At 44.5% G+C, this 11,633-nt stretch overlaps 1 protein-coding gene across 9 annotated transcripts in view; it reads right to left on the bottom strand.

Annotated features, from left to right (window-relative positions):
- Slc20a2 (solute carrier family 20 member 2) overlaps nucleotides 1-11,633 on the bottom strand; it is a 92,247-nt gene that overhangs the window by 24,593 nt on the left and 56,021 nt on the right. For all 9 annotated transcript variants that reach the window (XM_010617079.3, XM_010617084.3, XM_010617077.3 and 6 more), the window contains 3 exons: nucleotides 7,478-7,618; nucleotides 5,925-6,010; nucleotides 2,880-2,976 (listed from right to left, as the gene is read on the bottom strand). In XM_010617079.3, the coding sequence (XP_010615381.1) occupies nucleotides 2,880-2,976; nucleotides 5,925-6,010; nucleotides 7,478-7,618 (324 nt within the window). The remainder of the gene's footprint in view (nucleotides 1-2,879; nucleotides 2,977-5,924; nucleotides 6,011-7,477; nucleotides 7,619-11,633) is intronic.

Raw genomic sequence — 11,633 nt, 5'->3', positions numbered from 1 at the left:
AAAAAAAAAAAAAAAAAAGAATAGATTTAAATCACTTTTTAAAAAAATTTATTTATTTATTGATTGACTGATTGATTGATTGATTGGTACCGGGCATTGAACTCAGGTCCTTGCGCTTGCAAGGCAGGTCACTGAACCGCTGAGCTAAATCCCCAGCCTAAATCACTTTTGAATCCAGTCCTTGTGATACCCCAAGGCACTTCTCACACCAGGGCTTCCTCAACCTAGGACTAGGAATCACTGAAGTTGCAGTTTCTGGCTTCTTTACAGCTTGTACTTTACAATTTTAACACAGAATTTAGAGAGCCGTGAAGGACCAAGCTCCTTCTCGCAAAGCCAGCTGGGGCCTGGGAGATGGTGATGTGCTGATTTCCAGGAAGATGAGGAGAGGGAAGAGGAGGAGAAAGAGAAGGAAGAGGAGAAAGAAGAACAGATGAAAGAGGAAGAAGAGATGAAAGGGGAGAGGCAGTGGCAGCCTCTCAGGTACAGGCTTGCTCTGGAAAAGCCTCAAGTTTGAGAATTCATTTGTCAATAAAAAGCTTGAGCGAAGATGACTAGTTAGAACCTTTAAGGGCACTCATTACCTAAGAACTGTAATGAGGTAGCAGTTTACAGTAAAAGAGGTGATTAGCCTGGCGCAGGGGCTCTCACTTTCCCTCCCAGCTACTTGGGAGGCCAAGGGGTGAGGATCATTTGAACCCAGGAGTTTGAAGGCAGGCCTGGGCAATACAAGGGGAGGACCTGTCTCCAAAACACAAAAGAAGGCGCCAAGTGCACTGAGAGCGCAGCGAGCATGGGCGTTACTGGAGGACTCCGCGGAAATACCACTGGCCAGGCCGAAATGTTTTCGGTTCGGTAGGTCCAGGGATGGGCCCGAGAAGCTGTTTCCACTACGGTTAGCAACGATCCTGACACAGCTGCCCCAGGGACCTTGCTGGGCCTCAGAAGCTGCGTGTAACTAGAGGCTCAATCAGGTGACCTGCTTTCCTCTTCCAAGAAGCACAGTGGACTTCAGCGCTCCTGTCTAAGTGCCCAGCAACCAGGTCCCCCACAAGCAGGTGTTTTCAATTAATTACCATCTTCAGGCTTGTTCCACCCAAGTAAGCATGCTGTTTCTCAAGTTATTTTTAGTTCTTGTTAATAATTTTTTTAAGGACACAAATGCAAAGACATTTTTTTAAAAAGTCTTTGAAGTTTAAGAACGACGTCTATGTCAGATGCAAAGTAAAACAAATCAAACCAACTCTAAGATCTAAGCAACCCTGTAACACTTTAGATTGGAGGAGCATAGGAATCAAAACGCCACAGCTCAAATTCCAACAAACCCCACTTAATTCACCTTCACAAATAAAAATCCTATTTATCCAAATCTCTTACAGTTGAAACACGGTAAGATTAAGGCTGCCACTTATTTTTGTTAAAGAAGTCCATTCTCCCAGTAATGCATATAACTGTACGGTCTACCTAGACTGTACCAATAAATTAAAAAAAAAAGAAGTCCATTCTTTTCTTTTATCTCTGAAGCCCCTATGTCCTGCATGAAATGTTCTACAGAAGACAGGAAAGGAAGGGCAGATGTGTGATGAGAACAGGTGGACCAACCTTGTCCCCCAATGCTGTGCATGGCCATGGCCACTTACGATGCACTTGGACAAGGAGAGATAGTTCACCCAAGGGATCGGCAGCTGTGACACAGAATCTGGACTCACCAACTGGATATTCTAGAAATATCCCCCAGGATCCCAAACATTAGCAAAGTCCTTCTGTGACTTATTGGAGGAACAAATTTTTGCTCCTCAGTCAGGACTACTCCCTCCTTCCTTCTCCTTTAGGCAAGGCCCCTGCACAGCCTCCAATAAGAAACTTCCCATACAGGCGTGGGTGGGAGAAACAGATAGGACAGCACAGGGTTTGCCGGCAACAGCAGATGAGGAAGACCGTGAGCAACGCAGCACTGTGCGAGGTGCCACCTGCAACGTCCCAGGGACTGGGTGTCCCTGCCATCCTGACTCTCTCACACAATGTGGGGCTCAGGATGTGGACGAGAAGTTACACTCTTGGCAGAACAGTTGCTCATTCCACATAACTTAGTACCACCCCAAGACTGGGAATACTGTCGGGTGTCATTGAACAATATCTTAAACATCCTTATGCAGGTTTTAAAAAGATTCCTAATTAAGAAGGTCACTAACCCTTCACACTAACCAGTATATTAAATATATACAAAATATACAAGCCAGGTACCCAAATACATTGGGACACTTTAAGAGAGTTAAGAGAAGGAATATGTTAAGGTCAATGCACTTTTTTTTTTTTTTTGTCACTATCAGTAGCAGCATGGACATAACAAGGAGCTCTGCTAAGTGTTTTCCCTAAGCTATCTCACACTGGATTGGTTGCCTGCTTCAAATTCTGGTCCCACACATTCCTATTCATGTCAGCTAACGTCACTGCACCTGTTTTCCACCTGCAAAGTGGGACCGGCAATATCAACAACCTTCTAGAGGAGTTGGGAGATTTGAGGGTTCCTTTGTGTAGAGCTTAGCTTCAGTACATTTGTATCAAGTATTTTTACAATAACCCTAGGGTGCACGTACATTGTCCTACGTCTCATCCACTATTTAGTTTAATTATCCCTAGAACAGTTTACACTCCTAGGAAAATGACTCTTTTAGCTAATGTGTAATAGCACTGCAGCAAAAAAAAAGGGGTCTGACATTTGGAAGAAGTCACCCTCTTAAAAAAAACAACACAAAACCCAAATCCCAAATGCTTAAGAAAATAACAAAAGCCACCAGCATAGGACAAAAAGAGTAACTGTGAACAGAAAATCATCACTGGATTCAGTGTGCGGTCTGGGAGTCCCATGGAGTTCTTACCTGGCGCTCCTGTGTACATGATGGAAAAGACATTTATCGCTATGGTAGCAGCATAGAAGACAGGAAGTGCCCGGAGGCCATTGGGGACAGGGTCCTCCTGTGTAACAGAGATATAAACTGTGAGGTCAGGACTAAAGAGTATCTTTCCCAAGGCAATGTTATGACACAGATCACTGCTAGAGTCTTCCCAAGCCCCATTGTAGTCCTGTGAACTGCTGTGCATTTACAGAAAGGGCTGGGCCAGGATGCCCTCCCACACAACAGTTTCTAAGGGCCCACTGTTTGGAGTGCACTCATAAGAGCCCCGGCGTCACATGAGCTAATGGCAGGGGCAGAAACAGAAGCGAATTGTGAGGGGAGCTCAGCAAATCCTTCCATGAAAACCGTGTGGCTGTCCACTCTAGCTGAGCCCACATCTGCCCCAGAACGTCTACCCTGGGAAAATACTTGGAGGCCAACTCTGAGGATTCTCTGAGTCAAATAACTCAAAGATCACTGCCTCACTGTTATGTTTTATGTGACTATAACACAGCATATCTTAGCTACATTGAGTGTATGAATATTTTTCCACACGCTAAGTAAGATCTTCCAAATCTTTTTGTAAGGCATAGTATTTGACCTTCAACTATTAGGTTTGGAAGAATTGTGGGTTCTCTGTCTTCAAAAGAACAGAAACCATCAGGAAGGAAAGAATAATTGCACTTTTCCTAAATCTCAAAGTAGTCTTGAGTTTGTTTTTCAACTCCATAATCTTACGCTTTTTTGTGGTGCCAGGGATCACACCAGGGTCTGTTACACATGCCAGGCAAGTGCCACTCCTCTACACCACCAGCCTCAAGTAACCTACTCGCAAAACTCAGGTGACAAGTGTGTCTCTGAGGCCTCTCTCCTTTTCACTCCTGTTCCTCCTTCACTCTGTCCATCAGCCATGGCCTGTCGCACATCCCAGCTTCCATCACCCAACAAACATTTCACAAATGTTTTAAACTGCTAAGCATTATGCTGAGCCCTGGAGACCCAGAGTGTCTGAGACGGTTGCTTCTACCTCACCGATCTCACAGTGGAGCAGCACACAGGCAAAAAAGCAAGGAACGAAACACTGGGCAGGGGGCCAAGCAGGGAATGAGAAAGCAGCGCGCTGAGGGGGGAAGGCAGGGGACCCATGGAGTCCGGTGGGAAGGCTTCTTAGGCGGGAACAGTGAAGGCCGAACAGGAGGGCGCCAGGTGAGAACAGGTTCCAGGCAGAGGAAATAGGGTGGCAGCTGGCAGGCAAGAGAGGTCTGCACCTTCCGAGCTGTAAACAGATATTACTGTGGCTGCCTGGAGCCCGGGAAGGGAGTGATGCGAAATGATGACCGCAAGTCTGTACTTACTCAAGAGAATGAGCCCTTCAGCAGACTACTGGGCGATGCTAGAAGAGCTGTGTTTAAAGCTCTGTATTAGTGATGTGCAAAGAAGTGTTCATTTAGCATTCCCCAGGGATGTGTGTGGAAATGTTCCCAGACGCCCAGGGCATGCCCGAGACCGTGAGGGGGGCACCGATCCCCGTCTATGCTATGTTTTCCCTAGACATCCGCCTGCAGGACAAGTTTATCAGTTAGGTACAGTCAGAGGTTAACAACAATAACCAAAGTTCCGTGAGTGTGGTTTCTCCCTCTCCAAGCATTTCATTAACTCCACTCAGTTTTTCCTCGTGGTGACAATGTGAGGCGATATTCTGGCCATGTTGTGAGGTGAAGCGAGACGGACGACACAGGCACTGTGCGACGCAGCACTGGGACGTTATGTTAGGTGAAAGCAGCTAGGCACATAAAGTCAAGAACTTTACGTTTTCACTTATCTGTGGAAGCTAAAATTGTTGACCAAACAGAAGTAGAGAGGGTAGGAATCGGGGGGCAGAGGGTGGATAGTAGCTATCAAAATACAGTTAGGTGAGGAAACAGATTGCTGTAGTTGAATTTTGAATGTCCCCAGAGGCCCATGTGTTGAAGGCCTGGTCCTCAGTCATAGCACTAATGGGAGGAGGGGGAACTTTGAGGAAGGTCCTTGTAGCAGGAAGTCCTTGCTTCCCAGCCACCAGGTGAACAGGCCCCTTCACCACACGTTTTCTGCCACGCTACACTCATAGTTTCAACTCAATGAGGTCATGTGACCATGGACCAAAACCGCTGAAACCATGAGCCAAGATATAGCTTTGTTTATTTTAGGTATTTTGTCTGATGATATAAAGCTGACTAACACATAGTTCTAATGTTATATAACAGAATAGGGCAAACATAGTCTACCATGACTCATTTCAAAACAATCAGAGAAAAGTCAGGAGATTCCCGATACACAGATATGTACTGAGAAGATGGATGCTAGTTACCTTTGATCATTTCATGTTGTATATGCATCAAAACACAACACTCCATGAATGAGTACAAATATTATTTGTAGATTTAGAAAATTAAATTAGAATACAATTTAAAAAGAAAAAGATACTGCAACTGTCTCTTAAGATAAAAACAATAGTTTTTTCCAGAACATTGATCTCAGCAAATTCTAATTTTAATCTTATTTCTTTTTAGATAAAATGTACCCTGGTACAATATTTCCTTCTTTGTATCTTTCCCTCACGCAAAGTCAATGATCCAGTTTTCTTTTTCTATTAAAAAAATAGAAAACCCCTTCACATTTGGGTAAGGAGTGTCTCCAACTGTCTTTAATGACAATGGACAGGGAAACCTAACAGTCTCATCCCATTCTGTTCAACATTCAGGAAATAATTACCTGCCCTGATTGAAGCTGAATGCAGCTCCTGGGAGAGCTGACTGATGAACTCAACCACAGAGCCAGGTAGCACTACTGGAGGGACTTGGGGTACTTCTCGTGGGCATGCGTGGTGACTCTCAGTAACAGCTGACTCTACTCGGTGCGGCAACTTTAGAGTCCAAGGTGCTGGGCCTTAGCCACACAAAGACAGTTCTCCCTCCATCTCTCCAACAGTTAGCTCCTAACCAAAAATAGTTCTAATATGTAAGAGAAAATAATGGCCTCACTTACCTTTTTTAAGATGAACATTCTGATCAGTATAAACAGCACGCCAGACATGAAACCAGACAACAGTGGAGATATAAACCAAGAAGCAACTGAACGATTAAAAAAAAAGTCTGGTGAATGTTAAATTCATACATAACTGAGGCCATACTTATATAATACAGTGATAACAATGCACACTGTTGGATGCTCGTAGATACTCCCACAATTGTTCACTTTAATGCAAAACTATCCGACCGTCTTGGCCTCTTCCTATTGTTCTGCTGGTACCCAAGCCCAGGTACTCCAGGACTGCCTTGTCCCACCCCGGCTCCTCCCAGTGCTTTTCCATGACCAGGCCTGGCAGGCAGATTCCTTGGCTTCCCAAAGGACCCCATTCACCTGCTTTTTAAAATCCATCTCTACAGACCCAGCACCAGATCAGACATTTAGGTTTACTCAAAAGGTAGGCCACCTCCCACCGTGGCTCTAAGTCCAGCCTGGTACGGTCATTACTGGCATCTAACCAAGGCAGCTCTCCACCTTCTGGCTTCTCTCCGGGGAGCTCCCTGCTGTGGCTAACACTGGACCCATGTGGGGAGGGGGTCACAAACCAGCTATGCTTGTAGCTCTACCCTGAGGATCCCAATCGATTGAAATAGTCTTGAATGAGGTCTGGGCATTTTTAAACTGCACCCCAGGGACTGCCCAAGTGCTGCCAGGGTTGAGAGCCAGTATGCCAGAAGCCGGAGATATAAGATGGTTTTCTTGGTGGCCTGTGACCCTGAGAGGCAGGTCAGGGATCCAGTCCGCTCTCCCATGTACATCCATGTTTACAGCAGCACCATTCATAATAGCTAAACCTCAGGGTCACCTATATGTCTACCAGCAGATGAGCGGAGAAAGAAACTGGAGAATGTATATACAGTGGAATACTTCTCTGTTGCAAAGAAGGATAAACCTGACTCATTTACAGGAAATGGTTCTGGTGAAAGAATGAACAATCCAGGGACAGAGGTAGTGAAAAAGAGCATTCTTCACAGTATGTGGGTTGGTATGTCCAGGATTGAGCGACTTATCCTTTGCTATAAGAGTAGCCAGGAAGTCAGCAGTTAGAACTGTAATACAGGTACAGGCCTGTCTTGGCTCCCTCTGGGAGCTTCCTCCCAGGGTGGTGGGGTGGTAAATAGCCCTGGCCTCCTTTTAAGGCTTCCTCATGACCACAGGTGCAGACTTCAAGATTCAAGGCACTTTCCTTACTTGGGCCTAGTCTTTCTCTGAACTTTTAGACTGATTTCAATCAAATAAATTTCTCTTCTGCCTGGGGAGAACAAATAGGTATTGCTTTTCAAAGCTGAATGAAGATGTAACATTATAAAAGTGGTCTGAAAAACTAACACACAAGGTTCACAATCTCCACTCATAGAATGTTGAAGGTAAAATGCATCACCCATACCACAGAGGGCTTCTAAATCTTAACTTATGAAGGAAGAAAAGACATTATAAAAGTAACTTGTTGTAAAACTTACTCTAGTAAAGGTAAATTTTCCTTCTTATAGGTAAAAGAAAATGGCAATTACCAATCTTGACAAGCTCCATCCATTGTACACCTTTTGTACCAATTGCAACAAGTGAGAATCCTATAGTAGAACCAACAATGCAATGGGTTCCTGAGATTGGGAGTCTCAGGAAGGATGCAATCAGCTGCCAAACAGCTGAACCTGTAGGATGAAAGATTTAAAAAATCAGACACACGGTAGAGTCTTAGCCACCAAGGGGAGAAATCCAAATTGTTATTCTCCACAACATCTCCCTGAGCTCTATTTTCCATGGACTATTTCTCTATAACATGCAAAAGTCCTAACCAAAAAACATTTGACCCAGCTGTGCCCCTTCTAAGTGACTTCTCAAAAGAGTTAAAGACATCATATTACAGTGACACACACACACCCATGGTTATAGTAGCGCAACTTATAATAGCTCAATGTTGGAAGCAGCCTGTATGTCCATCAGCAGATGGATGGAGAGATAAAATGTGACATTTATACACAATGGAGTACTACTCTGCCATAAAGGATAAATGAGTCCTTTGTAGCAAAACGGATGTATCTTGAAATCACAATGTTAAGTATATCAGACACACAAACTCAAATATCACGTGGATTCTCTTATATGAGAAACTCAGTATATAAATAAAGTACAAAATAAAAGATGAATAATAAGAAAGGAGAGAGAGAAAAGTTATTGTAATCCAGCACAGACAACATATATAAAAGTGTACCTGTCTTCAGTGTTTTATGTTTTTTGGCTTATTAGTCTGGTTGTTAATCTGTATGCATGAGAATTAACTTTCTAAGAACTTACAAATAAATTAATCCTATGTTGGCAAAAGTGGGTGGTGAGGAAGGGGAAAAAAAAGAATCAAGATGTGTATGTACGTGCACCAATTCTCGCAATCACACACTGTGCAGAAGGGACTACTCCCCCATCTTCTGAGTGGAAGGGGTCTCCTGGTGCTTGTGTGGCAATCACCTCTGCCACAAAAATGTGAGAAGCAGCTGATGAACCTGTTCTGACATGAAGCTTGGCCAAAACCAATGAGGGATTAAAGACTTGCTATGCACAGAGATACGAAAGTCAACACACTGAGAAAAGTGTTAAAAGTTCTGTCTTCTCGTCACAGGGTGGGAAGGCTGGTGGTTGGCTTTTGATTTGTGCCACTTAAAAGAGAAAAACTGTGATGCTGAACCCAAAGCTGGGGATCTACACATAGTCTTGCTCAGTGTGTTGGGAGCCCTAGTTTGGCTTTGTCTCTTTTTACCTCTGTCCACCACTCTTTCCCAAGCTTAGTATTTTCTAGGCTACAGTTCATGTGGCTATTTTCATAAGCAGATCAGATTTTGCAGTGAGTATTAAAAGCATCAGCTGGGACAGATCACTTTCAGAAGCAGTTGCTGAAAAGCCTGTACAGAACCGTAAGGGAACAAAGGATCTGGCTGATAAGCTAGGCACGCTATTAACACCAATGTTAATCTGGAGACTTGGTTGCCTGGCAGCCGAAGCAGCACTTCTCAGCAGACCTCTGGCGTCTCCTTCAAAGGTGTCTTGAGTTGCAGAGGAATTCTTCATGGTTGCACTGGTCCCTGTGTGCGGTGACACAGACATGTGCTCAGTGAGGGCTGGTGCTGGCCTTTAAGCCAAGGCCAGCTGTGACCCCATGTCCACCCCTGCATCCTGTGCTGCCTGAGGACCCGGCTCCAGGGCAGCACCCACTTCCCCGGGGCCAATTCCCTGGGCTTTACAGCTAAGCCCTGGGCACCACAGGGACCGGCTGCTCTAAAAATAAAGTCAGAGTTTGGAGTGTGTTTTATAGCCCAGAAACAACTTTCCGCTTTAACATTCTTACAAAAAATGGAAATCTCCCATGTCGGAGAATAGTATAAACTCACTGCAGGACATTCCGCAGGAGACTGTCCTTCCTGGAAACTGCTACCCCTTCTATGGCTGGCTCTGTGAAATACGTCCTGGAGAGGACAGAGCGCAGGAGAAGCGAGGAGTGTGGGTACCGTCTGCTCTGGGGTGAAGCAGGGAGCAACGGGGACACTGGGGAAGAGGAGAGGCACAGCTGGAAGGGAGGACAGTGGGAGGCGGGAGTTCACCTCAGAACCGCTGACCCCGCATGGGTTACACTCGAACACAGAGGGCAAAGAGATGTTTCAAAGAGGAAAGGGATTCACTATGGGATAAAGGTTCAAGATAAAACCTAGGGAAAATGAGGAGATGGCCTCCTGAGGCAACAGGTTCGATGGATAGAGGCGACAGGTAGTGTGGGAAAGGGCAGAGGTACAGCAGGAACAGCAGGGGTAGGCAAGCAGCAGCCGAAAAGGACTTGGCAGTCCTGGGTGCCAAGCTCTCTCAGGAGATGGCTTGTTCAAGTTGGCTGGAGATTTCCACGAGAAGAGGCTGAATTTTGAATTCTCAGGAGGTTTTTGGAACCAGTGGTGGTTTTATTCAGAGTATACTCATGATTTAGGGCTCAGCAAAAGACAACTTGTTCAGGGAGTTTAGCTAGCACGAATAATGTCTTCTACCCAACCAATTGAACTCTAACACCAGCCATGAGGAAGCACAGAGGCCTGTGGGCTTGAGGAGAACTTACTAAAGAAAAAAGAGAAAATGGAATAAAAGGGTAAGGGAAGGGTGTGGGGAGAGAGAAATGGGGGTAAATGGAGGTCGAATTTAGAAGAGGAAGACTGGGAGAATTCAGGCATCTGAACAAAATTAGCTTTGGTTTGGGCCAATAATGATTACCATCTTAAATTTACAAAGCCCCTATTATCTAGGAATTCAATTTAAAAAATCTAGGTAACTTAAACAAATTCTTAACAAAATAGGCTTTGAGATTCATCTAATCACACACACACACACACACACACACACACACACACACACTCAAAATCAACCATGTTATTCAAGCAAAAGTTCAAATTGCTTTAGCAAACCCAAATGCTAGTTGAGGTAGAATCTTTCATTCCTTCAGTAGCCACAGGCCATGCGTGGGAAAACTGAAAAACAACTGGACATGCTGTATTGACCACATGAAAAAGCTAGCAGTGAAAATTATAAAGTTCACCAAGCTTTCTGCCTAGATGAATCCTCAGTAACAAAACTAATAAGCACAACAATTTCTGGGAAGTTATACCCAGCAAGATGAAAAATTTCAGTGAAGATTGAATTTTGCCATTTTTTGTTTCTCCTGTATTTTCAATTCATCTTGCCCACGTCACCTCAATGAGAAAAATCCTAATTTCAGGTTAATATGATTGAATCTCATGTATCTATCACAAATATCAAAGATGGATTCTACAAGCAGCAGCTATCTTCCTAAGGGATGTTTCAATTCTGTCTCACTACCATGAGAAATACACGTTCAGGGAAGGTAAGTAAAAAATCTTTTGACAGCAGTTGGAATGAAAATGCTCTTGACTATTACAATTAGTAACACTGAACACCTTAGTTTATAGGCCTGCTTCTCAGTGACTTGCTGGCACAGGAGGGAGGTGGGCCACCTTCCATTTGGCAAATGGTCTCTACATTATGGGTGCTGAAGGAATGCTAGTGACACCATAAATAACTAGGGACCTGTAGAATGCATCTGTGTTCTAGGCACACCAGCATCTTACCTCCTACTGCAGGACTCTTCCTACAAAAGGACATGTCCTGTTGGGAGCAGAAGGTGGCAGAATTCCTCTCTAACCCTCTTCTCCCTAACCAAGTTACCCGTAAAGGTCAGCTGTCTGTTGTGACGTCATCTCTACCTAGAGGCAAGCAGAGAAAAAGTCCTGTCAGCTGCACTCTGCCTATTGCTGCCTGGGCTGTTGCCTTGCCCTTGCCGTGAGGACAGTAAGCTAAGTGACCCCATAGTGCTTTGAATCTATCATTCTGGGCCAGGAAGAAACCACACTGTCCAACCAGCCAATCTGCTAATTCACACAGCTCACTCACTTCCATTTATTTCTTCTTCCACACAATGTAAAACTACCAATAAAAGATTGGACTAAAGAAAACACACATATGAAACAGAGCTCCTATAGATAGCATTGAAAAATCCAAACCAAAAGCAAAGTCAACAGAAGGATTGCAGCTGGGGATTTGGCTCAGTGGCTCCAGTGCCTGCCTCGCAAGCACAAGGACCTGAGTTCAATCCCTGGTACCAAAAAAAAAAAAAAAAAAAAA

This window comes from Fukomys damarensis, unplaced genomic scaffold, assembly GCF_012274545.1.
Source record: "Fukomys damarensis isolate Sample0158 unplaced genomic scaffold, DMR_v1.0_HiC HiC_scaffold_18, whole genome shotgun sequence".
Classification (NCBI taxonomy): Eukaryota; Metazoa; Chordata; class Mammalia; order Rodentia; family Bathyergidae; genus Fukomys; species Fukomys damarensis.
Note: the sequence above shows the minus strand (reverse complement) of the source record. Positions and strands in the feature narration are given on the sequence as shown.